Source organism: Macrotis lagotis, chromosome 1, assembly GCF_037893015.1.
Source record: "Macrotis lagotis isolate mMagLag1 chromosome 1, bilby.v1.9.chrom.fasta, whole genome shotgun sequence".
Classification (NCBI taxonomy): Eukaryota; Metazoa; Chordata; class Mammalia; order Peramelemorphia; family Peramelidae; genus Macrotis; species Macrotis lagotis.
The window spans coordinates 150,637,599-150,664,259 of NC_133658.1; the positions used below are offsets into that span (position 1 = coordinate 150,637,599).

General features: G+C 40.6%; 1 protein-coding gene across 1 annotated transcript in view; it reads right to left on the reverse strand.

Moving 5' to 3' along the window:
• Positions 1-26,661, reverse strand: part of GFRA2 (GDNF family receptor alpha 2) — a 95,868-nt gene that overhangs the window by 60,471 nt on the left and 8,736 nt on the right. The window contains exons 3-4 of the mRNA XM_074209100.1: positions 21,468-21,551; positions 3,764-4,118 (exon numbers count right to left, since the gene is read on the reverse strand). Coding sequence (XP_074065201.1) covers positions 3,764-4,118; positions 21,468-21,551 — 439 coding nt within the window. The remainder of the gene's footprint in view (positions 1-3,763; positions 4,119-21,467; positions 21,552-26,661) is intronic.

Below are 26,661 nucleotides of genomic sequence, written 5' to 3' on the forward strand. Positions count from 1 at the left end.
CAGTGGATTAAGGCTAATTGACTTGCTCAGGGTCACAAAAAAAATGACTGAGGCTGAATTTGAACTCAGGTCTTCTGAACTACAGACCCAAGGCTATCTTCACTGAGCTACCTGGCTGCCTTTTCTCTCCAGACTACCATTTTTTGTTAATTAGGGGGTTCCTAACCTAGAGTTCACAAATTCTTTTTTTATAGATTTTGAGAACTGTATTTACATTTAATTGGTTTCCTTTGTAATCTCATGTATTTTATTTTTGCATTTCAAAATATTATTCTGAAAAGGGGTTAATGGGTTTAATCAAACCTCCAAAGGGGCCCAGGTCACCAAAAAAAGCTAAAAACAACTGTTTTAAAGAACCATCATTTTTCCAGCCATCTCAATACCTTCTCCTCCATCAATCCTCATACCCAATCAATCATAAAAGCATTTCATAGAATCACAAAGTTAGAAGGTAGCCTCAGAATTTATCTAATCCAAGTCCTGATAAAAATCATTAATCTCATCTAGAATGTATCCTAGAAGGGGTCACTCAGTTTCCAATCATCACCCATGCTATCCTATTCTATTTTGGGATAGCTGTAATTATCTAGAAGTTGTTACCTATATTGAGCTGTAGTCTACTTTCCTATTAATGGTATTTCTACCCTCTAGGGTCAAACAAAATAAATTTAATCTATTTTCTACATGACAACCCTTCAAAGACTTGAGTGCGGAAATCATATTTTCCCTAAGTCTTTTCTTTTTCAGGTTAAACTTCCCCAGTTTATTCAACTACTCCCTGTTTTAATCATTTCAAATCACTTTATCATCTTGATCATCTTCACCTTAACATACACCAGCCTGTCAAATATCCTTCCTCATATGAGATGCCCACAAAAGACAGTTTTGCTGACCAGGGCAAAATAAAGCAGGATGAAAATCTTCCTCTTTCAGAATACAATGTCCCATTACTAAGACTTAGGTTCATGGATGCTTTTGGAGTTACAATACCATACTATTGAGTTTATTATCTTTTTCACATAAAACTTTATCTAATCTAAACTCTTCATTCATATATACATATTCATATATACAGGTGATTTTTGGACCCATGTATAGAACTTTACATTTGTTCCCTATTGCATTTATTTTATTAGATTTAGTACATTCTTCTATCCTATCAAATATCTTTTTTTATGCCCTTTCTTTCATCCCAGTCCAATGGCTATCTCTTTCAGCTTTGCTTTATTCTCACACTTAATAAAAATACTACTTTTCCTCCAAGTCACTGATAATAATGCTAACAGAGCCAAATTCAAAGTTTTGGAGCATTTCACTAGACACCTCCCTTCATGGTTATATCCACCATTAATCACCTCTTTGGGGTGAGGATACAAACCATTCATCCAGTTCAAAATTCATCAAAGGGAATTCTATCAAAGCTCCTCTTAAAATATAATCATGCATTTCTTTTTCACTGTCTTTACTATCTGCTACCCTCATTACTTCTCATAGAGGTGATGAAACTATCTCCTAAATGCGTTTACATCCTCTCTAGCTCCAGTGCCATCCCATTAATCCTATTTACCACTGTCAGAGTTATTTTACCAATGCACAGATCTAATCATGTCACTCCTCAGTTCAAAAATATTCAGCAGCTCCCCATTGCCTATTTGGATTTCTTTGAACTTCTCCACCATTCCTTTCTTCCCCAAGAATCTCATCATTAGGCAATTTCATCATCCTGCAAGACTGAATCAGTCTTAGTATTCTGCCCTTCTAATTGGACACTCTGGCTGGAGGTGGGGATGTGGACTGGACTGCTGGCAGGAATTGTAGGGCTTCTACTTAAGGAGGAGTCTCAGTCCTGTCTTCTCTCCATTTCCCACCAGCTACACTGCTTTTGAACTTCTCCACCATGCCCCTACCTCCAAACTTAACTTGCTTTTCAACTTCTTCCTTATGTGTTATCTCCCTTCATTAGATGGTAAGCATCTTGAGGGCAAGGATTGTCTTTTTTTTCCCACTTATATTTCTATCTCCAGTTGCAGTTGACACTCAGTAGGCTCTTAATAAATGTTTATTGACAGACTGATTACAGTATAAAGTTCAACCTCCTCAGCCTGGTATTCAAGAATTACCATAATTTAATTTTCTTATTTATTCTCCTCTACTCAGTGTGTTGGCAAATGTTGAGCAACTATCTCTCCAAAAAAATTTGTAAATGTACCCAGACATAGTTTTAAATTTAATCTGCATTATTACATTTTCTTCATCACTTTCTATAGTATAGGCAATCTATAAAACAATAAAGCAAGCCCTTTGGAAATTTGCCAATTTCCAAGGTGTAAATGGTCTTACAGAAAATCTAACAATCAGTTCTTTTGGGCCATTTGGAGCTGGCTCCAGCACAACCCTGTCTCATCCATAAATTTCAGTTCCAGAGAGAAGGTCTCACCCTCTTCTATCTGCAATTCCCCCCCACTCTGGCCAGTCTCTCTCTCTCTCTTTCTCTCTCTCTCTCTCTCTCTCTCTCTCTCTCTCTCTCTCTCTCTCTCTCACACACACACACACACACACACACACACACACAGAAACACACATACACAATGCTGAACTTTCACTTTTTTCTGGTAAACAATGTGTGATACAGAAGAAAGACCATTGAACTTGAAGTCAGAGTTCACATTCTGGCTCTAAACATTTTAATTGTGTGACCATAGACAAGTCACTGACCATTTTTAGAGCCTTGGTTATCTGTAAAAATAGTGAGTAATAATCTTTCCATGACTTACCTCAAAGGATTGTTGTAACGGAAACACTTGGGAAATCTTAAAGCCCTAGACAATGTGAATTATCTTCTGAGCTATTCATGCACAACTCAGCACAAAAGAACTTGAAACATGGTCTTTTAAAGTATTTAAAGGGCTTTCAGGACCTCATTTGGACCTGTCCATATTGAATTCAAGTGTTATTGTGGCAGTGATTCGATCAGGGCATGCATGACTGGGCAGCTCAGTGTATTACCTATGGAATGGATGGCCTATGCAGACCATGCCCATGAACATTCTATCTACTCCAAGCCAACTCTGACTACAATTATAATTATGAGCACCCCAAGGAAACTAAGAAACTCTGTCTCTCTCTACACATATATGTGTGTGTATACACAAATATATATATATATATATATATATATATATAGAGAGAGAGAGAGAGAGAGAGAGAGAGAGAAGAGAGAATAAGAAAAAGAGATTAAAGAAAGAAGATATATATATACTTCCTTCTTCCTTTTTCTTCTCTCTGTCTCTCTTTCCTGGTTTCTGACTGTCTCTCCCTCCTTCCCTCCTTCCCTCTCTCTCTTCATATCTCTCTGTCTCCTTTCTCTCTTCTCTCATTTCTCTTTACTCTGTCACTCTCTTACTTTCTCCTCTCTTTTCCTTTCATTCTATCTCTCCTCTCTCTCTCTCTCTGTCTCACTCTCTTCCTTTTCTCTTCTCTCTCTCTCACTCTCACTCTTTCTATCTCTGTCTGTCTCTCTTCTCCCCCCCCCCCATTTTCTCTCTCTTTTTTATCTCTGGTGCTTTTTCTGTCTCTGTCTATCTGTCGATCTCTCTTTGTCTTTCTGTGTCTCCCACACACATACACACACACACACACACACACACACACACACACACACACACATTCACACCAGTGCCCAGTACTCTAGTACCAGAAGGTCACTGAGCTGCCCTGACCCTCCCTAAGTGGCAACAGAGGCAGGCCCCAGGGGCATTCTCACCGGCACAGGTGGTCAGTCCGGCAGACATTCCGCAGTTCCAAGCAGTTGGGTTTCTCCTTGTCCTCATAGGAGCAGCTGGGCAGAATGGTCTGCCGGCGACGCTCTGCACAGGCCTGATCACGGCAGGAGCAGAAGAGCATGCGGTAGGTGTACTCACTGGGTACCCTGTCAAAGAACTGGCGCAAGGCCTTGTGGCACTTGCGGCGGTTACAGCGTTCAAAGGTGGAGACCTCCCGGTTGCATGTGGAGATGTAGGCAGAACGCAGCCTCTTGCAGTTCTCGTTCAGATTGCAGGCTTTGGCAGCATCTAGGCAGTGGTTACTCTTTGCACTCATGGCTGGATCTGCCCCTGTCCCTGGGGGAAGAAAAGAAGCAGAGGTTATCAGGAGCATGTAGCAACAGCAGAAACATAAATAATAATGAGCTCTCACAGTTGTATATGATCTTCAGAAAGCAAATACATCAACCAGTATCTCATGGTGATGTCCACAATACTCTGTGATTGGGAGGGCAAGTGTCATTTGTCAGATGAGGAAGCTAAGCCAGAAAGGCTATGTAATTTCCCATCAATGGGCTTGGGTGTGAATCTCAGCTTTGACCCCTTGACCTATGCAACCTTGGGCAAATTATTTGTATAGACCTCAGTTTCCCTATCCTGATGATCTCTAAAGGCCAACTCTAAGTCAATGATCCTTATTATTTGTACTACAATCCAGTTCTAGTGATTATTTCTTCTTAAGAATTATCACTATAGGGGCGGGGTGTCTAGGTGGTGTAGTGGATAAAGCACCAGCCCTGGAGTCAGGAGTACCTGGGTTCAAATCTGATCTCAGACACTTCATAATGACCTAGCTGTGTGGCCTTGGGCAAGCCACTTAACCCCATTTGCCTTGCAAAAACCTAAAAAACTTAAAGAATTATCGCTATAAAAGTTGATGTTTATTATAGATTTTAAAGTTTGCAAACACTTGCCCATATATTATTCTATATGATCCTCATAAAAGTTCTACAAAATAGACACTACAGGCACTCCATTATCACCATTTTAGAGATGAAAAAACTGATGGTCAAAGAGAAGAGTGAGCTAAGATCATGGGATCTCAGACTGAGAACTGGAAAGGATATCTCCTCCAACTCTATCATTTTACAGCTGAGAAAACTGAGACCCAAGGTCATTAAGTGATTTGCCCAAGGTCACACAACCCAGGTCTTGTGGCTCTAGGCCAGCTCTCTAGCTGCTGTCCCACCCTGCCTCAATCCAGGGTTCTGTCTACCACAATACAAACTAGACAACCCCAAGCAAAACAAGATAGTTATGACTTCTAGGATCATGTAGAGCCATTTTACAGATAAATAAAATGAGACTGAGATAAAGTGATTTGCTCAAAGTCACACAATCAGTGGCTATCAGAAACAGAATTAGTAACACACTGTCTACCTTGGAACAAGGGCATCACCTAAACATGGGTTGAAAAGTCCAAAGCAAGAGATGGAACTGAAATATCACTGGACAAACTAAGGCATTAGACAGGTTACTACTGCCCCATCCCCTATCCTGGGGAGTGCAACGTATTGAGCCCAAGGAGGATGTATCACAAAAAACCACCATTATACCAGCAACTAGGGATTAAAAGGCAAAAATCAAACTCCCAGCAAAGAATTCACATTCCATTATGGAGAACAATATATACACAGATGACTACGTACAAAATGAATACAAGGTAATTTGGGGGTTACCCTTAATTATCTGGAGGTTGTCAGAAAAAGATGAATGGGAGCAGCTAGGTGGCACAGTGGAAGGAGCACCAGTCCTGGAGTCAGGAGGACCCGAGTTCACATTTGACCTCAGACATTTAATAATTACTTAGTTGTGTGACCTTGTACAAGTCATTTAACCTCATTACCTTGCAAAAAGAGGAATGTCTTTTTTAAGGAAACATGAGATTCTAATAATTGGTAGAGGTAAGAAAGGATCATTCTAAGCCAAGGAGTCAGACTGTGTAAAGATGGGAGATAGTAGGTAGAGTTTCATGTGGGACAAGCAGCAGTAATGCCAATTTGAATGAATCAAAGAGTGCATGAAGTGGGCTAGAAAGGCATTTTGACACCAGGTTTTTTTAAACCCAGTACTTATATTTGATCCTAGAAGTAACAGAGAGCCAGTGAAGTTAACTGAGCAGAAGAGTGACAGTCAAATCTGTGCTTTTGGTCACCTGTGTGATCTTGGATAAGTCACTTAAATTCTCTGGACCTCATTTTCCTCTTCTATTTGGTGAAAGTGTTGAACTAGAGGGCTCTTCTGAAATGCCATCTCTTTCTTCTCAACTGACATTTCTTCATTGATAAATAAGTTATATTCAAGTAGTTGCTGAATAATGATTTGGATCTAGTTGGTATAAGCCAGGTAAAGATAGCTGGAATGTGACTCAGAAGAATCGAGTTAAATTCACAACCCTGTTAATTTACTTCACCACCTAGAAGGCACTTAAATAAATATTTGTTCATTAACTAACTAAGTGACTATTTGTGTGACTTTGAATAAATTTGTTGTTGTTATTCGGTCATTTTTCAGTTTGACTGTGATCCCATTTGGATTTTCTTGGCAGAGATGCTGAAGTAGTTGTTCATTTCATCCTCTAACCCATTTTACAGATGAGGAAACTAAAGCAGACAGAGATTAAGTGACTTGCCCAGAGTCTCACAGCTAGAAAGTATCAGAGGCTGGATTTGAATTCAGGTTTTCCTGACTCCAGGCCCAGAGCTCTTTAGAGGTTGTCAGACACAGTATCCATTCCAGTATCTACGCTAAACTCTTGGGGTTCAAATCCAAAGAATGAAATTCTCTCTACTGACAAGGTGCTTCCATTATATCACACATGAAGATACAGAACAAATTATAAATATGTCCTAAAAATGCCAAAGGCGATTCAGAGATGAGAGTCGGTGAGGGGTGGGTCAGGCCCAGCAACATGCCTGTCCCCACAACAACTCCAGATAGGTAAAAAGAGAGCAGCTGTTCAATCCCCCACCTTTTGAGCACTGGGAAAGGATGCAAAAAGGAAGTAGATACCATGGAAGCTCTGCTAGGCTGAGAGGCAGTGCTTTCATTCCCCCAGTTCCCAAGGTACCGCAACCTTGACAAGCCTCCACCATCAGCCCAGAGCAGAGAGGAAGGGGAGAGAGAGACAGACCTCACTACGGAAGGATCAGCTCAGAGGGAACATGCCCCTGGAGGAGGAACTGTCAGAGACCAGCCAGGTTTCTCTTTCAAACTTCATCAGGTTGTCATTGTGGCTTCTGGGCAAGGAGGAGGCAATGGCCCAGAGCTAAGGTAAAGAAGACAGACTGAAGAAGGATGGCTTGGGGAGAGACAATTGCAAATGGGAATGGGAGCTAATTTAGGCCTGTGGTTGCTTTTAGGTTTCCCAGGTGTTCTGTTCCCTCTCCTCTCAGCATGTTTCTGTGCTAATGCCTGTGTAATTATAGCCTCAGTTGCTTCCATTTGGAGCTTGAAGAGAGAAAGCATTTGCTATTGGGGGGGGGGGGATGGAAACCCCTAGGACAAAACTTGGTAAATTTACTAGAAACAAACAAACAAAAAAAAAATAAAAAGGCAGGAAATGAAGAAGAAATCAACAATTGCCTCGTTACCAGGGAAAAAATCCCTTCTCTCAGGATGGAGAGAGGAGGGCAAGGGGCCCAGGGTTCCTTCTATGCCAGCAAACTTAGGCCTGGCACAAAGTTGGCATTAGTATGTTGATTGATTGATTGATTGATATCAGAAGACAGCCCCACTTCAAAGCTTATCAGGACAATTGCCTTCTCTCCAGGACCTTTCTCCAAGCAAGACCCTTGCTATTATAACAAGTGGCACTCATTCCTAAATTTCAGAGCTAGGAATCAGATAGCTTGAAGTCTATCTGGCCCAACCTTCTCCTTTAGCAGATGAGGAAACAGAACCAGGAGTTGACTTGTAGCAGCCAGAAGTCAATCCCAAATTCATAGGATTATAGATCTGAAATTAGAAGGGGCCTTAGTCTTCTAGTCCAAACTTCTCCATTTAAAGATGAGAAAACTGAGACTCAGCAAGGCTAAGCAATTCAAAGAAGGAAGAAAGAAGGAAGGGTATAGAATTGAGATCATCTAAGAGATCATTTAATCCAATTTCTTTATTTTACAGATGAGGAAACTAGGAGTAAAGGAAATAAGATGATTTTCCCAGATCAGATGGAATTCTGACAAGGCTCAATCTCACATCTAGCTGCCTCCCATAAGAAGAGATTTGTACAAGATCATAGTCAATTAGTGGAAGAATCAAGATTTGAACTCAGATCTCATAATACAGTACTCTTTCCACTCCCTTGTGAAATAGAGTAAGGAAAATGAGGAAACATCCTCATGACCTTGCACCAGGAGGAAGGCACAGCTGAGCCTTCCTACCAGCAAAGAAAGAGGCAGATATATATATCCCCAAAAGAGGCTAGTCTCTCCCTGTCAAATTCCTTTAAACAAAGTGAAAATGTAAGCCAAAACCTCTCTGCTGCCCCATATTCTTCTTTCTAAGCTCTCACTACCTTTCATTCTACTAGCTAAGCAGTGGAGTTGATAGAGTGCTGGACCTAGAGTCAAGAAGACTTGAGTTCAAATTTGACCCCAGATGCTTCCTAGCAGTATGACCCTAGGCAAGTCATTTAATTCCTCAAATGTAATGAAATACACCTACCTCTCTTGGTTGTTATGAGAAACAAATGAGATAATATTTGTGAAGTGCTTAATATAGTGCTGGCATAGTAGATGTCAAATAAATGTTATTCCCTTCCCTTCCCCTCATTAGAATTTCATTCCTTTGGGCTTGGTGCCTTTTCCTTCTTTAAGGATTCTCTTTCAAAAAGGAAATAGTGCTGGGAGGAGTCCCGCTATAAAATCATCTAACACTTTAATTACTAGTTATCCCTGAACAGAGATTAGTTAACAACTCTCTGAAAGCAGGAATGGAACAAATGATTGGGGATAAAGCTATAGCATCAGGGGGAAGGAAAGGGTTCTCAGTTTAAAAAAAAAAGACAGGTAGGAGGGTATCAGAGATAAATGGCACCAACTTCCCAATTAAGTCTGGGACATCCCTCAAAGTCAAGCCAGTCAGACGTTGCCAACCTCTTTATCAAAATCAGAAAGCTCTGGCTAGAGCCAACTCATATAAGTTGAAGAAAGTCAATTGTTAAATTTTTAGAATTAACATTTACAACTCAAAAAAAACTGTAGATTAAGACTTCATTTCTTGTCGTGTTGAACAAATATGAACTTAAGAAAGTGATAGAGAAAATGTTAATTATATAGATCAAAGTTTTTTAATGTCATGTGGACATTTTTTTGAAAGCTGGGAGTTAAAGTTACCCCTATGGCTGAAGTCTCCCTCTAGTTAGAGAAAGGTGTGAGAGAAGAAGAGTGTTGAGAAATGGAGTTACTGAAGGGCCACCCAGGACAAACTAAGATCACACAAGACATAAGGAGGAATTTTAGACTCAATCAATTCTCAGATAAAGAGGAACTAGAAACAGTCATACATATCAGAAGTCCTTCCCAGGCAAAGCCTACCAAGCTTGCCATAAAGGTTGATGAGGAGGAAGGGAAAGGGTGAGCCTCAGGCATAGGTAGCAGATGAATAGATGGCAAGCAGCTGCCTGGGTGAAAATCTATGCTTTAATGATATTTGGCACTTTCCAAAACATTAACAAATTAATCCTTCCAGCCTCTGGGGATACAGTTCTGATTCATTATCCTCTCTCACCTTATTCCACTGATGAGAGGCAGGTGTAAAAAGCAAGGAGGAACCAAGGTCTGGAGAAGGGCAAGGCCTCTTACATATAACCTGTCTTGGTTCTTCTTACATTTCATCTTCCCTGCCTTCCTCTTCCTTCCAAAAATGCACTCATCTTTTTTTATCTGCTGGTATTATTGCCAGAAATAATGCTTTAATCTTTTCTGAGGGTTTGCAAGTCACTTAGTAGACACACAGAATATTCATTCCCACTTCACCCCAAACTGTCCAACCCCCTCAATTCCCAATAGCTGCCCTTTTTCAGTCATCAAACATTTATTAAACACTTACATTTACCAGTATATTCTAAGAACTGGTTACACAAATAAAAGCTAAAACATGGTCCCTGCCTTCAAGGAACTCACATTCTAATGTATGAGATACACAAGAATAATGTGTACATACAAGATATAGCCAGTATAAAAAGGAGATAGTATTAGCAGGAAGGAACTAGCAATAAGGGAGACTTGGGATGGCCTTCTATAAGAGGTTGGATTTAAGCTGAGTCTTGAAGGAAGCAAGGATGAAAAAGGAGAGGCATGAAGGACAGCTGGCATAAATGGCCAGAGTCTAGAGATAGAAAGTGAGAAATTATAAGGTCAGTGAAGCTGAATTGTAAAATTCAATAAGAGTGAAGTGTAAGATCAGAGAGGAAAGAAAGGGTCAGATTGTGAAGGGCTTTAAATGACAAACAAAAGATTTTATATGTGATTCTAGAGGTAAGAGGGAGCCAGTGGATTTTTTGGAGGAGAGTGGGGTCATGTGGTCAGAAGTGTACTTGAAAAAGATCATTTTGGTAGCTGAGTGGAAGGTTGATTAGAGGGGGATGAGACAGAAAAACCAATTAGCAACGTGTTACAATAATCTAGATGTCCAGGATTCTAGAACCAATTGGTCTCCTACCATGGGCTACCCCTTCCTAAAAACAAAAGGACCCCTCTGACCTCCTATAGGATCACTGGAAAAAGCCTCCAAAAGTCAAAAAGAAAAAAAGCTTTATTTATACTGCTTATCTAAATCTATGATCATTTTAACAAAATTTGTCTTGGACCCTTCCCCTTTACTCCTCTCCCCTTCATGTAAGCTCTTCTTGCTCCCTTTAGTGTACTAACCCTTAGTCAATCTGCAGTGGTTTAAAATATTCCAACCTGTGGTTTCACCAGCAATTTCTTGAAAACCAAAAGTCTTTCAAAACCCAAAGGACTCTATTTCTAATAGTGATAATTCAGAGCAATGAGGGAGATATTTGTGAGGAAGAGAGAGTGTGCAGAAGGGCTTGCCCTCACATTAAAGTAATCCAACTGGCCTCTTGCTAAAAGCAGCCCTGACTAATGACTTCTAAGGTCATTTAGGATCCCAGGGCAAAAACAGACAATGAGATGTCCCTTATTCTATAGGTCATCCCTTTCTCTGACCAAACAATATCACCCTCAAAATCATCCCCTCAAAAATAGGATTCTATCCTAATAGAAACCTCCAGAGACCTCCATACATACAAATATATATATACATGCAATGTACATACTGCTACACGAGCTTACAAATAAAACCATTTATATTCTTTGCTATTTGGCATAGCTCTCTGAGATGAGGAAAGAGATGAGACATTGGGAGAGATTTAGACGTTATAAAAAGCAAAGACAGAAATAAGAATTATTTTTTTAAAAATAAACAAATTTATTCCCCCCCCACATCTTCTCTACCTGCAGTACTTGCAAAATGAAGTGCGGAGAAATATATTCAATGACCTCTAAAATATATCTTCTAAGCTACAACATTCTATGCTTCTGTGATCTCCTGGGCCCCACCATCAAGAGCATGTGCTGAGGGCAGTCAACAGTGAGCAAGGTTGCCAGAACAAAGAGAATCATAGTAAACATAATACTGGGATGGAAACTTAACTACCCCTGAGCTTGCTTCTCCCCAGCTTCAGCCAGTGCCTTCAGGAGGTGGGCAGCCTCTACCAGTCCCACACCAAAGAGAAAAGGGGGGAGAAAGTTGGCACCTTATGGCAATGATGAATCCTTTAGTTTGTCCTTGATTTCTCCATCATCTTCCCTCTGTTTCTTTCCAGCATCCTCCCCCCCACACTCCTCTCCCATCTTGTAGCTTGCTTTCGCTCTCACCTGGGTCCCTCTCATCCTTGTTAAGGTATTAATACATAATTAAGCAGGTCAAACTCATATAGATTGACTGTATTACCAAACCCTCCCTGCCTCTGCTCTCTCTCTCTCTCTCTCTCTCTCTCTCTCTCTCTCTCTCTCTCTCTCTCTCTCTCTCTCTCTCTCACACACACACACACACACACACACACACACACACACACACACACACACACAAAAACCCCTTCAGAAAAGGTGCCTAAGAATCTACATGCCAATAAAATGAACTATAAGAACTTCCTCACAAACAAAAATGGGGATCATTCTGGAGAGTACAATGACTCTTTTACTGATCTAGCTAGATTTACCCTCCCATTCTCTCCTTCACCCTACTAGTAATGCTGTTCCATTTATACAGGTCTGACCCAAAGTACCTGGAAGCCATGACTCTATCCTAGCATTAGGAAAAGTGGGGTTATGGAGAGGCAAGATTTTCTTACCTCCAAGATGGTGACATGTTGGGCTGTGAGACATATCCAAAATCTTTACATTCCTGTTCATGCCTTATTCTCCTTCCTACCTTTCTTCTCCCCCAATAAACCACAGGTCACTGATAAAAGTCCCTTGTAATATCGAACCATACATACAGGGATGGGACAGCTTAGTCCAGTTTTTGCACTGGACAGATGGGGAAACTGACAATCTCTGGGGAGAACATATTTCAGTGATCAAATCATGTGTACAAATCTAACTCAGACAGAATCTAGGTGCCTTATAAAGGTATGGTCAGACTAGATTTAAGATTTGGGAAAGAAAGCATAGCTCTTGAACTAGGAGAAGACATCAGTCATACCATGGATTGGCTGCCAACAACACTGATCTTACATGTTGATGGCGCAGTATGTAATTCTCTATATGATGCAATTTAAGGGAACTTAATAGTATCTCTCAGTCCCAATATCTCTCCCACTTCATATTGTTCAGTTGTTTTAGTCATGTCTCACTCTTTATGACAGCATTTCGGGTTTTCTTGGCAAAGATACTAGAGAGGCTTGCCATTTCCTCCTCCAGTTCATTTTACAGATAACGAAACTGAGGCCAACAGGATGAAATGACTTACCCAGGATCACACTGTTAATAAAGTGTCTGAGGACAGATTTGAGTTTAAGATCCAGCTCTCAATCTACCATGCCACCTATCTGCCCATCTTTCCCACTACTGTGCCTGGAATTTTACTAGTTGAGAGTAATTCCTTTGATTAAAATAGAGTCAATTCTCTAGGATCCTTAATGCAAATATTCCAGGAGTGGGTTAGAAGTGAACCTTTTGAGAATCATACATAGCTCTTGAGGCAAAGGGATTTCAGAAGTCATCTACTCTAAAACATCTCATTTTCAGATGAGGAAACTAAGGTCAGTATCACATTTAAGGGAAAATCTCAACATTTTGCTCCCAACATTGGAACCACCATTAAATATTCATAAAGTACCTGCAAGCAAGGGACAGGAGAGAAGGACAGAAAAGAATCTGCCAAAGACTAACTCCACAAGCAAGACAAGCCCTGGTAGACAGCTGGCTTCCTCTCCAGGTAGACTCAAAGGTTTCTCTCAGGGGAAGTGATAGGTCATCCTAAGCACAGCACCATCTGGTTTCCACACTACCCCAAGACTCTCAAATGGGAAAGAAGGAAAACTAGGAGGATCTCAAAGTTCCATTCCTTGTCTCTCTTGATCCCATGCCACCACCTTCCTCCCTCTCCCAGATGATTTCCTTTTGCAAGGAGAGGTATAAGAGGTGACAGAGTTATGCCAAAGCCCAATTCTTCTTGACACTCAGAGAATCTGACAGCTCTTGGAAAAGGAATGTGATTTAGAAATTTAAATAACACACTTCTGCATTCAGCTGGGGAGAAAACCTAAGGATAAGCAGTTTATCTCCCCAGTCACGGTGAAAGGTGGGCAGAGAGCAGGACTGATGATTTCTTCCAAAGTCCCATTCCTTCCAAAGTCCCATTCCCTCCTCCCCTTCCCATTAACTAAAACTGCACTAAGACTGACCGGTGCCCTCTCACAGTGCTCTGGATCACTCCATGCACACTCCATAGCCTTCCCTCTTCCATGTATCTACAAAATAGTCCAGGGAAGAAACAAGGGCAGGGTATCTTCACTTTCAGAGGAAAGAGAGGGGGAAAAAAATTTTAGTCTGGAAAATTGAGGAACAGAATGAGAAGCCAAACCCTACTTGCAGCACTATGAACTGGGTAAGAGTTGAGCTTGACTGAAGCCACAACTGATATCTGCAAACTACTGCCTCTGGAACAGGGCTACAGATGATTACTTCTCTTGCCTCCATGGTTAATTCCCCCCTTCTTCTGGGTACCTACATCACGATAACAGATCAATACTAAGAGCCAGGTAAGAATACTGAGAGAGCTTTAGAAGAGAAAAGGGAAGAAACAATAGCCCAGAGCTTGCTGGGAGAAGCCCAGTTCCAACTCTGCCATTGACTTCCCACTTGTTTCTATACTATTCACCCCTACTACATAGATCATCTCTCTATTCTCTAAACACATCCCCACCTCTTTACTTTGGCCCCAGTGTATCTGAATCTTACTCACCCTTCAAAACTCAGCTCAAATCCTTCTCCCTCCAAGAAGCCTCTTCAATTCACAAGGGCCTTGCTTTCAACTCCCATCACATGCATTAGCTTTACCATTTCCTTGTCCCCCTTCAACTAGACATTCATTTTTAGTTATCTTCTTTGTACATTGTACTTCCCCTGCCAACAAGACTATGAGTTCCTAGAGGTCACAATCTTAGGATTAGGGTATTACCCCCACAGAGAAGAACCTAACATGGTGTCAGACCCATAATAGCTTCTCAGGTCATGAATTGGTTTATTGATGACTCTGATTGGTTCCCTTCTCTCTTGAGCCCCCCCTAAATAATAACTTAATAATAACTTTAAATAGTGCTTTAAGGTTGGATTATCCTCACAACCCCATGACATGGATACTACATTGTCCTTACAGATGAGGAAACCGAAACAAGAACAAAAAAGTTAAACAATTTATCCAGGATTATCTAGCTAGGCTGTGTCCAAAGCAGGACTCAACTCAGCTCTTCCTGAATCAAAGTCCTGAGTAGTCAGTACTATATTACATAGCTGCCCACTGGACAAGGGATAATTCTTTAAAGGAAGCTATCAATAAAGGGACCAAAGGGGACTATTCTGAGTTTCAACTGTCTCCTTATGAATATGGTTTCTTACTCTTATAGCAGCCATAAATGACAGCTAGGTAGCACAGAGGATAGAGCAAGGCCTTGGAGTCAGGAGACCTAAGTTCAAATGTGATCTCAGACACTCAATAGTTGTGTGACCCTGTGTAAATCACTTTACTTTATTTGACTCAGTTTCCTCTTCTGTAAAATAAGCTAGAGAAGGGAATGGCAAACTCTCCAGTTCTTTGTCAAGAAAACCCCAAAGAGGGTCACAGAGAGTTGGCACAACTAAAATGACACAGCAACAATAACAACAAAACATAAATAAAGATACCTATGACTAATGTGGACTTAGAAAAGCCATATTTTAATATTTATCTATGTTTACTGTAGTGTTTATTTTGTTAAATATTTCCCAATTCCATTTTAATTGGGATGGGTCAAATGCCCCAGGCTGCAAATTTGACACCTCTACCAATTTCTTCCACCCTCAAAGATCCCTCTAAATCCAATTAAAGTGATCATCACCTCAGAGTGTTGTCACTGGGACTCTCACAGCACTGAGCACATAGTCTCTCTTCCCTCAGGAGATCATGGCTACATAGAGCAATACAGTAAGAACCAGGAGAAAAAAACACTGGACCTGGATTTATGAGGCCACCAGGGTTCCAGAAGAAACTTGGTCAGAAACTCGCTGGTAAATGTGGCAAATCTTCCCATTCCGGAGTGGGAAGTCCAGTGAAGTCTCTGGATCTCCTTTCTCAGAACGCTTTTAGATGCACCAAAAAAAATTCATAGAATTATATAGGAAACCAATCATATTTACATCAAGATGTAATTTTTTTCCCTTCTAAATTTACACATCCCTTGAAGTATGTTCACAGTCCTATGAAACCCAACTTAAGAACTCCCTTCTCTAGACCCCAGTGGTGTCCTCATCTATAAAATAAGGGAATATCAAACATATAACCTGCCAGCAAAATTCCCAAGAGATGTCCTGAACCAGACAAGAATGTTATTGGGAAATATTTAATAAAATAAATAAAAATAAAACAAATAATGTAATATTTGGTTTTCTAAGACAATAAGCAAGTGGCATTTCTATATGAGTTTGTTGACACCAGTGGGCTAGACTCTCCCTAAGTTCCCTTCCAGTTCATAAAATATCCAATAATTCTGTGACTATTAGCCAGGACCCAGGCTGAATCTTCCAGTTTTACCTCGAGGAGGGTGGCAGGGAGGGAGAGAATAGGAGGGTGGGAAGGAAGAAAGGGACCTATGACTATATCACTTGTCTCCAGGAGAATTCTCAGACAACTCCCACTGACAAGCGAAGGCCATCTGCCTGTCTCGCCTATCCTGTCACAAAGCCATGCAACCCAGTTGCTTTTTCAAAATTCCTTTCATCCTAGTTTTGATCACTGGTTGGGTTCCTCCAGCTCTGTGTATCCATCTCATTGCTCCCTATCCCAAATAAATACCTTCCCTCTCCTTCTTCTCTCTTACTCCCTCTTCCCTTCCCCTTCTCCATTTCCTCCTCCTCCTCTTTCTTCCTCTTTTGCTCCCTCTTCCCCTTCCCTGCCTCCCCCACCTTCTTCTTCTTCTTCTTCTTCTTCTTCTTCTTCTTCTTCTTCTTCTTCTCTCTCTCTCTCTCTCTCTCTCTCTCTCTCTCTCCCTCTCTCTCTCTCTCTCTCTCCCTCTCCCTCTCCCTCTCTCTCTCTCTCTCTCTCTCTCTCTCTCTCTCTCTCTCTCTCTCTCTCTCACACACACACACACACACACAAAACAGCTTGCATCCCTGCTGGTTCTCTATCACCTGCCTCCTCCCCCAGAACCACAACCCCCCAGTGCTGCCTCTGCTTGCTTTCACACCCAGCCCACCCTCTTTCCCAGTTATAAGCATTCTAACTTGGGAGTAGAGACTTGGATTTGAATTCCAACTCTGATCATTATTAGCCTTCCAACCTTAGACAAATGGCTTTAAATTCTCTACGCCTCAGTTTCATTAATCTGTAAAATAGGCATGGTTATTATAAGAAACATGTTTTGAAATTCTTAATTCTTGCCACAAAAAGCTGATGATTATTCTATTATTATTATTATTATTATTATTATTATTATAGATGTAACATGAGAAAACTTAGAATAAGAATTATTAAGCTGGGTTGCCCCACATGACCTTCCCCAGTGATCTGGGGACAACTTGCTTCACAAACCTTGGATCCCAAGAACAGAGCAGATGATCAAGGGATCTCAGATTCCATAATTGAATCCATGGTCTGATTAGTTTGGAACAAGAAAAGAAAGGAATGAAAAATAAACCACCCACCCCACCCTACCATGCTTAGGTCAGTGTTCTAAGGGAATCTGGGAACACTTATTGCCAAAAAAAAGCCTTGACTGTTTTAGTGGCGCCAGTAAGTAAGATGTGGGGGGGGGGGGTGAAGGAACAATAATAGCTGTCATTTATAGCAAGAATTGTCAAATGTTTTAAATATAGTATCCCACATGTGCCTCACAGCCACTCTGAGGTAGGTAATATAGGTATAATCATCCCCATTTTACAAATAAAGAGATGGGTTTAAAAAGGATTCAATGACTTGCCCAGGATCACACAATACCTAAATGTCTGAGCTGAGATTTAAACCTAAACCCATCCTGATTGCAGGTTCAACACTCTCTCCGTTACAACATACTTCCTTACAGTAGGGTACAAATATCCAACTGAAGGGCCCCAGGATCTGGGTAAAGAACAATATGTTGAGATGAAGCAATAATAAGTTCTCAAGGAGTTGGCATCAGAAGGAAGAGAGCAAATGACCCAAAGATCCAGAATACTGCCCTTCCCCCAAATCCCTAGAATCCCAGGCTTGAAGAATCACACTAGTAATGATGTGGGTGTATTCTACACACACTTATACACTCATAGAACACTTTTTATAGAGTATAAATGAATACCCAGAATATCCTTGAATGGGGAAAAAAATAATATGAAGCCTCAGTCTTGCATATACTCACTTACCCACATCATTCATATATCCAGAATATAAATACATACCCAACAGCAGCACTAAAGGGGAATGAAAGTTAAAAAGCAACCTCATTCTTTCATGGAAAAGGAAAAGAAGTCCCACCTAATTCCATCACATTACAAAATGGTGCCACTCCCAAAAACCTTGGAGACAGTCTAGTCCAGACCCCATACTTTTAGACTTGGCATAGAGACTTGCCCAGTATTAGTAGCAATTAAGGGCAAAAAGGTGTTAGCCCCTTTCCCCCCAATTCCCAGTCCTATCTTCATTCCACTATCCTGGATTGTTAATGCCTGCTCCCACCCCATTATCCTGCCTAAGATATGACTTTTCCTAGCAAATTCAACACCTTTTCTTCCTTCCTTTTCCTCCCTTCCCCTCCTACTCTTTAAACTTACCACCTAAATAAGAGTGCTGATTCACCAAATCCTAAGCTGACTCTCTAGTTAGAGGTCAACTGGTAGAGGGCCAGAGGGCCCCAATGAGGTCTGGACTCTAACCAACCAGGGGTGATATTTATTTGGCTTTTCAAAGCTTCCCAAGAACTCTACATACATTATTAGAGTTGAACCTCCAAACAACTGTGAAAAAAAGGACTATTGATAGTTACCCTTATCACACAGAAAAGGAAATTGAGGCCCCAGAGAAACTGTGATTTCTTCATGATTAAATAGTAAATTTTGGAGAGTGTTTAAATTGATATCTCCCCTAAATACAACCACAGCAGAAGGACTTGAGTTCAAATCTGATCTCAGACGCTTACTAGGTATGTGACCCTAGGAAAGTCACTTTAACTCAATTGCCTCCAAAATGAATAAATAAATGAGTGGAAAAATAAGTAAATGAATGAATGAATAAATTAATTAATACAACTGCAGTATTATTTCTTTGCACACTTTCCCTGATGGGGAAGCCCCAGTGTTCACTCTTAGGATCATGGATCTGGAGCTAAAATCAGTCTTAGTGGCAGTCCATTTTAGTCTCCTAGTTTTACAGATGAGGAAATGAACAATAGGGTGACAGTAATATATATTATTTCCTCCTCTTCTTAATATAATAAATTATATTATAAATATATAAAATGTATTATACCTAAATATATTACATATTTTATTATATTAACAATATGTAATTAATATATTTGTGTAATCATGTATTCTTAATATAATAATAAAATATTAATAATTTCTAATAATATAGACTATATGTTTCTAAATCTTAGAAAAAGACTTTTAAAGAGGATATAGTTTGATCCCAAAGAAATGACTGATATCTTCAGCACATGTGTATGTGTGGACATATACAAAATGTGTATGTATGTGTAGACATATATAAAATATATACACACAGATATATATATGCATTTTAAAGTTTCATCTGCAATAATAATATTTTCTCCAACACTTTCTTAAGTCTATACAATCAACACAACAATAAATCAAGCCCTGACATATTGTTTAGTGACTTCTGAGATGTAAATGCTAACACTGAAAATTTTAACCATCAGTTCTCACAAGAGGTTAAGAGCTGGTTCCATCACATTCCTGAAACCGAGGGACACAGACATTAAATTACTTGTTCAGGGTCACATAATATATGTCAGAAACAGGATTTGATCCCAAGGGTTCCTGACTCCCATGTCAATACTGCATCCACTATGCAAAACTGGTTCTCATTCCCTAAAAGTGTTGTTCTCCATGTGTAGATTAGGTGGGCAGGAGGATTAAGAAAAGTGTCTAAGAAGGGAGGGGAAGGGGAGAGAAGGGGAAAATGTATGTCTGACCCAGCTGCCTGGAGGCAGCAGATAATAGGGAGCTGATACTGTGGGTTAGAGACCCAGTAATTTGCTCATTTGTCTTGTTGACATCCTCGTCTAGCAGAATGTCAAGTCCATTAAGTAAAGATTTTCTACTAAGAGGACACTTGGGCTTAAGTTCAGAGTATCTGATATATGGGCTGGATACAGGCCCAAATTGTTCCACAGTCAAGGAAGCACAGTGATGCCCACTGGAGGGTGGACCACTGGATGCCACCACAATTCTCATGAAATTCCTCCAGTCTCCCCTACTTCTGACTTTCTCTGGCTCACTTCCTTCTGCCATAATTCTTCGGGCATCATGATCTCTCTTTTTTGCCTTTAGAGGCTTCCCTTGATATTCATTTTGCTGTGATTTCACCTACAAGCCTCATCTGGTACCTGTATTTATATCAGAGCTGGCCTTTGGGGCCCAGAGAAGACATCAGAGAAGAAAGAACACATTTGGTGTAGCCGGGGTAAAAGTAACCCAAGTAGGAGAAGGAGGGTCTCTGCTGCCCATGACTTTCATCTAATCAAAACACCTCTTTTTCATAAGGGAAGAGAATGACCCAAGAGCTTATTCAAATCCATTCAAAGAATGCAAGAAATCATACCTGGAAAGAACTCTAATAATTATCTAGTCCAATCACCTTGTGAAAGAGGAAAATGAAGTCCTTGAAGAGGAAAGGATTTGGTGAAGGTTGCACAAGAGGCAGTACCAATTCTATAATCAAGGTCTCCTAATTCCCATTATAGGGCTCTTTCCCCTATACCACAATGCATATAAAGGTGGGGTAAGGAAAGAGAAAAGACCCAGTTTAGATGACAATCCATTTTTGTGGTCTCCAGTTATATTCTCAATAGGGGTCTAGAGAAAGAGAGAGAGAAAGAGATCCATATGGCTAATTAGAACTACTGCAACCCTCTGCTTAAAGGTCTGGAATGATACACACACACACACACACACACACACACACACACACACACACACACAACACACAAGAACATTTTGTCAATTCCACCCTATTACACCTACAGAGAAGCCTTCATTCATAAAGTTTGAAGATCACACCAGGAAGAAAGACATGACTTACAAAGTCAAAATGCTTTCAAGCCTTAGAAGATGGCAAAGTTATTCTTAAGCAGCCTAACAAACTTAGACACACACCAAAAACACTGCAAAGAAAGTTCTGGTACAACCCTTTTGCCCCCAAAGTTCTTCTTCCCCTATGAAGAGTTCCATTGAAAAACTCTTCCTGCCCTAACAGATTCATCTCCCAATCAGAGTTCCTACCACCCTCCAGTTCTGGCAAGAATTTCATATCTTTCATTCCCTAATTTCCAGTGGCAGGAAGAGAATAAGGTGATAGAACCAAATGTATCTAGTACAGGTCCAATAACAGACATCCACCCATGAAGAAGCTAGGACTAAGTATTCCTTCTTCCTTGTTCCCTATAGCAGACCAATGAGTAAGAAAAAGCACAGGTCCAACAATTCCTTCTAGTCTATTCCACTGAGCAGTAACAGATTCAAAAACTGAAAGGAAAGAGTTGGTAAGGCATTGGAAGTGGAGACCAAGGAGAGGGAATGACAAGAGACAATGACACCTGAGAGGGTCCCATGGTGAGATAGCCACAGAAGTGTGATGATGTAGGGCACATGAGGTTGGTGAGAGAAGGAAAGAAAGCTCTGATATTCAGGGATAAAAGAGCCTCCCAAGGAGTCCACTTACCTGAGGAGATTGAAGCAAGTCTGAAGATGTCTGAGAGGCGAGAGGTAATAGGCTCATAGGGTGAGGCTTCATAAAATTCCTCTCCTAAAAAAAAGAGAAGAAAATTAAATGGATGGAGATAGTCTTGCCAGGGTGAGGGTATAGAGATTAGAAAAGTGAGCTCTCCTTCCCTTCTTTCTGGGTTCAGATCATGCTTCTGTTATTTGCAACTTGTGTGGCCTCAGGCAAGTTGCCTAACTTCTCTAGGCTTCAGTCTCCTCATTTGTGAAATGAGAGGGCTTTCTAAAGTCCCTTTCACTTTGGCCTTGTAAAGTCTTTGGGCTTGTAGAGGTTCTGACCACTTTTTGTATGTCATGAGCCCCTCTGAAAGACATTCTGGTAAAACTTACAGATCTCTTTTCAGTGTAATATTTTAAATGCATAAAGTAAATACAATAGTATTATAAAAGAAACTAATGTATTATAAGAGTTATCAAAATGTTTTTAAAAACAAAACAACAAATTGAAGAGAAGGGGCAAGAGCATTGCCAAGTAGAATCTAGGTTCTTCCTGATGGCTCCAGGCCCTCTTTCCAAGAACCTCAGATCCCTCGCTTCTTGAACCCCACTCCTTTCTTCCTCCTGTTTTTCTCCATAATGTCATCTGTCAACTCTCTATGAATGCCTCTATCTTTCCCTTCCATACTGTCACACTCCCAAGTTTCAGAGTCCTGTCATAGGAGGCTAGAGAGAGAATGAAAAAGAAAGGGTGGAGGGACAGAAGACATTAGTAGAAGACAGTGGAGAAAACAAAAGGCAAGTGGAATATTCTAGCCTACAGGAACCGAACTTAGGAGCATCTTTCCCTCTATGACTTGCTGGGAATCTTTCTCTTCCCACCCCCAACTCCAAGTCCTCATTGGAAAGGAAAGAACCTCTTTAGACAACTCTGAGAGAAGAAATCAATGGATTCAAAATGAGAGGAGAAAAGGAAAGAGTGGCTCATAGCACACCCATTTCTAATCTGCCTCAAGCTCCTGGCATATTGGAGGCTAAGGCTGGCATCTGGTGATCCACTTCTTCCACAAAGCCTATCCTGACTTGGCATTCCACAAAATGCCTTCCTAACTCCAAATTCCTTATTATCTTGGGTGTGTGTTGAGCATTGAGTTTGCACTGACTGTTGATATCCCTTGTATTGGTATTTAAATATCATATAGCTAATTTGCAAGGCTCAAAGCAACATAGGAACCCACCTTTAAAAATTCAAAGGTGCTATGAGCAAAGTATTGAACTGGAAAGAATACAAATTATTTTGCTGTATGACACTGTTATTTAATATATGCTGTGTACCTCCAGCTAGATTGTAAGCACCTAGAGGACAGGAACTGTGTTTTATTCAACCATATATGCTCTGTGGCACCTAGTATTCAATAATTGAAAGTAGGTTAAATGAAAGGCTTTTCACAGATCATTCTGAAATGAGCAATTCCATTATTTACAAAATGCAAGAGGGATTTTTTACTGACGGTTGATATCCCATAAGATTGGAAAGAATACTCAGAAAACTAGGGGAAGCAGCAAATCCCAAGACTGGATTCATAAGAGATGAAAGGGCTATCTGGTCCTACCCTCTCATTTTACAGATAAGGAAACTACTGAGGTTGAGAGCTAATTTGTTTGTCCAAGGTTATACAGGCAGGAAAAAGCAGAGTTGATTTGGACCCAGCCTCCTAAGCCAGTTCTTGATTCCCATGCCCAGATTGTGACAGGATACTGATACAAGATGTACCTGGCTTATGTGAGGAAATTCCTACACTATATCCATTGAGGACTTATGTATAACCCCTAGTTTATGGAAGCATCTTTTCTCAATACAAAAAAAGCTGAATGAAATATACAGATGCTAGTGGCTTGGGCTGTATAGATAATAGGAATAGGAAGAATAATGATTTAAGAGGAGGAAAACAAGAAACATGAGATCACCAAAGAAACAAATCACCACTGAAAGAGGATGGTGGGGGCGGCTAGGTAGCATAGTGGATAAAGCACTGGCCTTGGAGTCAGGAGTACCTGGGTTCAAATCCGGCCTCAGACACTTAATAATTACCTAGCTGTGTGGCCTTGGGCAAGCCACTTAACCCCATTGCCTAGCAAAAAAAAAACTAAAAAAAAAAAAAGGATGGGGTGACTAGGTGTTAGTAGTTATTCTGACACTAACTGGATAACCATGGGCAAATCTCTTTCCATCCATGACCCTGAGTTTTCCTTCATGTAAACTAAGGTGCCAGACTAGATGATCCTAGAGTTCTTTCTGATTCTCTGGTTCTTTGATTCTGTGATTATCACAAGCTGAACAGTAACACCACCAAAGGGAATTTTGATTTCATATTCATATCATGCAGCATTTTTCTACCTCCTCCTGTCATCTCCCATGCTCTAAGGGCCTCAGATTCCAAACTTAACTTTATCTCTGCCAAAGGCAATAAGATTTAATAAAGTACCACATCTAACCTTGCTCATCAGAAGACACCAAGGAGATAGGGTGAGGAGGCACACTTGGATAGGGGAAGAAACCATTTGGTTTCCAACAAGCTCTTCTCCCAACTACAATTCTCACCTATCTCTCTGCCCCAAACCCTGGCAAGGTTTGTTAAGGAGATCTATTAGGGGCATGGAGAAGCCCTGTGACCTCCCCTCAGAAGACCGTTCAACCTAGTCCATGGATTATTAACTCCTATGTGGACCTTGCCACTCACTGAAAAATTACCTTCCATTCAAAGGTTCACATTTTTCCATGGCCAGCTTTGAGTGTGAATGGCCCAGGGCCCAGAAGAGGACCCTCTTGTGGCTTTAAGAAAATAGCCCTGTTCCAAGGAGGAAGGGGGTGGGGAAACTGAGAGATATAGACAATAGGAGACAAGGATAGACCTGTTCTTTCTAGAATTATAGAGGAAGAATCTTATTACAAATAACTTTTGAAGAACCAGAGGTGTGCTCAAGAATTTTTAACAAATTCAAGCTTTAAGAGGCTGCTGGGGAATGGTCACAGAATGAAAAGATCATTAGGTTTGGGGTTAGAAGACATATTTGAATCCTACTCTACCCATATCTGTGTGCTCTTGGGCAAGCTGCATTCCTACTCTAAGCTTCTGTTTCCTTTTCTGAAAAGTTAGAGTTTGACTCCTTTGCATCATGGTAACAATAACAGCATTTAGCCTTACATAGCACTTGAAGGATTGTGAAGTACTTTATAAATATTATTTCATTTGATCCTTACAACAACCTTGGGGAGAAAGCATCATTATTATCCCCATTTTTTGACAAGGAAAATGAAGCAGGCATAGGTTAAGTGACTTGCCCAAAGCCACATAATTAGTAAAAGTCTGAAGCTGTATTTTAAATCAGGTCTTCCTGACTCCAGATCCCACTCTGTACTGGTTTGTATCACCTGACAGCTCTATATTCTATAAAGATTGGGGGGAATAAAAAAATATTTCTAAACTTTCTATCTACAAAAGAGCTATCTCCAATCAGAAGCTCCAGAGATAAGGGATGTAAAATACAGTATAAATGTGAGGGCATTGCTCAACTGTGCAACTTACTAGAATCAAAGAATTTCAGAATACAATGGAACTTCAATGGCCATTGAGTTCACCCCATCCCTGAAAAAGAATTCCATCTGTCACATAATCTAACCAATGGTCATTCATCCTCTACTTAAAGACCTGGGGGGTTTCATGGGGGACTCATGATTTCATAGGGTAGCCCATGCCACTACTGGATACCTCTAATTGCTGGGAAGTTCCTCTTACCAAAGCTAAATTTATCTCTGATACTTCTACCCAAGGTTGGTGCATAAGGCCAACCCCTCTTCCACAAGATAGCCCTTCAAATATCTGAAGCCAGGTAACTGTCTCTCTCTCCTTCCCTCCATACAAGCCTTCTCCAGATTAAAAATCCTCAATCCCTTCAGTTGCCCCTTGACTATCTCATGTGGTAGTATAGAGATGTCCTCAAGACTAAGGAAGTATGATTAGGACCCATTAGGGCCACTGAGAGTTGACTACAATGCTTTTATATCTGGACCAGGAATTTTCTGTCTCTTCTCTAGAGAGTGTTGTTGTCATTCAGTCATTTATGACTCTGTGACCCCTTTGTGGGGTTTTCCTAACAAAGATATTGGAGTGGTTTGCCATTTCCTTCTCCAGTTTATTTTAGAGATGGGAAAACTGAGGCAATGAGATTTAGGTAGCTTGCCCAGGTCACAGAGCTAGCAAGTATCTCAGGTCAGGTTTGATCCCATGAAGATGAGTCTTCCTGATTCTTCAACCAGTGCTCTATCCATTGCAATATCTAACTACCCCTCTAGAGGTGAGTTGCTGCTAATTACAGAGGAGACTACTTTGAAGTAGATCTTCTCTGTCCTCTTTCCTCCTGCAACTCCCAGTCTCACTCCATTCCCTCTCTGCTTTCAATTTAAAACAGAACTGTGACTTTCCAGGAAAAACCAGATAGATAAGCTTATAAAAATCAGTGATGTTAATTTTACATGGAGGCACCAAGTCATTTATCTTTGGCCTTGGGGTGGTTCCATCTTCACTGAGGAATAAGATACCAAAAAATGTCTATGGAAAGTCTTTCTTCCTTTTTCCTCATTGCTACCTGGAGCTATCTTCCAGATAGCTGAGGGTGATGAAGGATCTCTTTGAGGTCCTCAGAACCTCAGAAGTCATCTCATCCAGGAACCTAACAGATGCAGAAGATCTGAGTTCAAATCCTTCCTTAGACACTTAGTTGTTTATGACTCCTGCTAGATGTCACCTAAGTAAATAAAAGTAAATCAAAAGGAAGCTACATTTGGGGGCCTCTAATGTCTCCTTCCAAGAATTCTAAATAAAGAACTCCTGAAAGGGAAAAAACTACCACCTCCCAAAAGCAACCCTTTGCCATTTCTGAATACCTGTAATGTTCACTTCCCCTTTCTTTTAACCCACTCTCTTCATCTTCCACCCACTGCTCCTAGTACTGCCCTCTCAGAAGAAGTAGAACAGTCTAATCTCTCTTCCATATGAAAACTCCAGGAAATCTCACCCCTAGGTTAAGCATCTCTATTTCCTGCAAGTGATCCACATAGGACATAACTTGGAGTCAATTACAAAACAAAGCTACTATGTTTTGTGGTCTTCATGTTCATCATTTTTGACTGTATACAC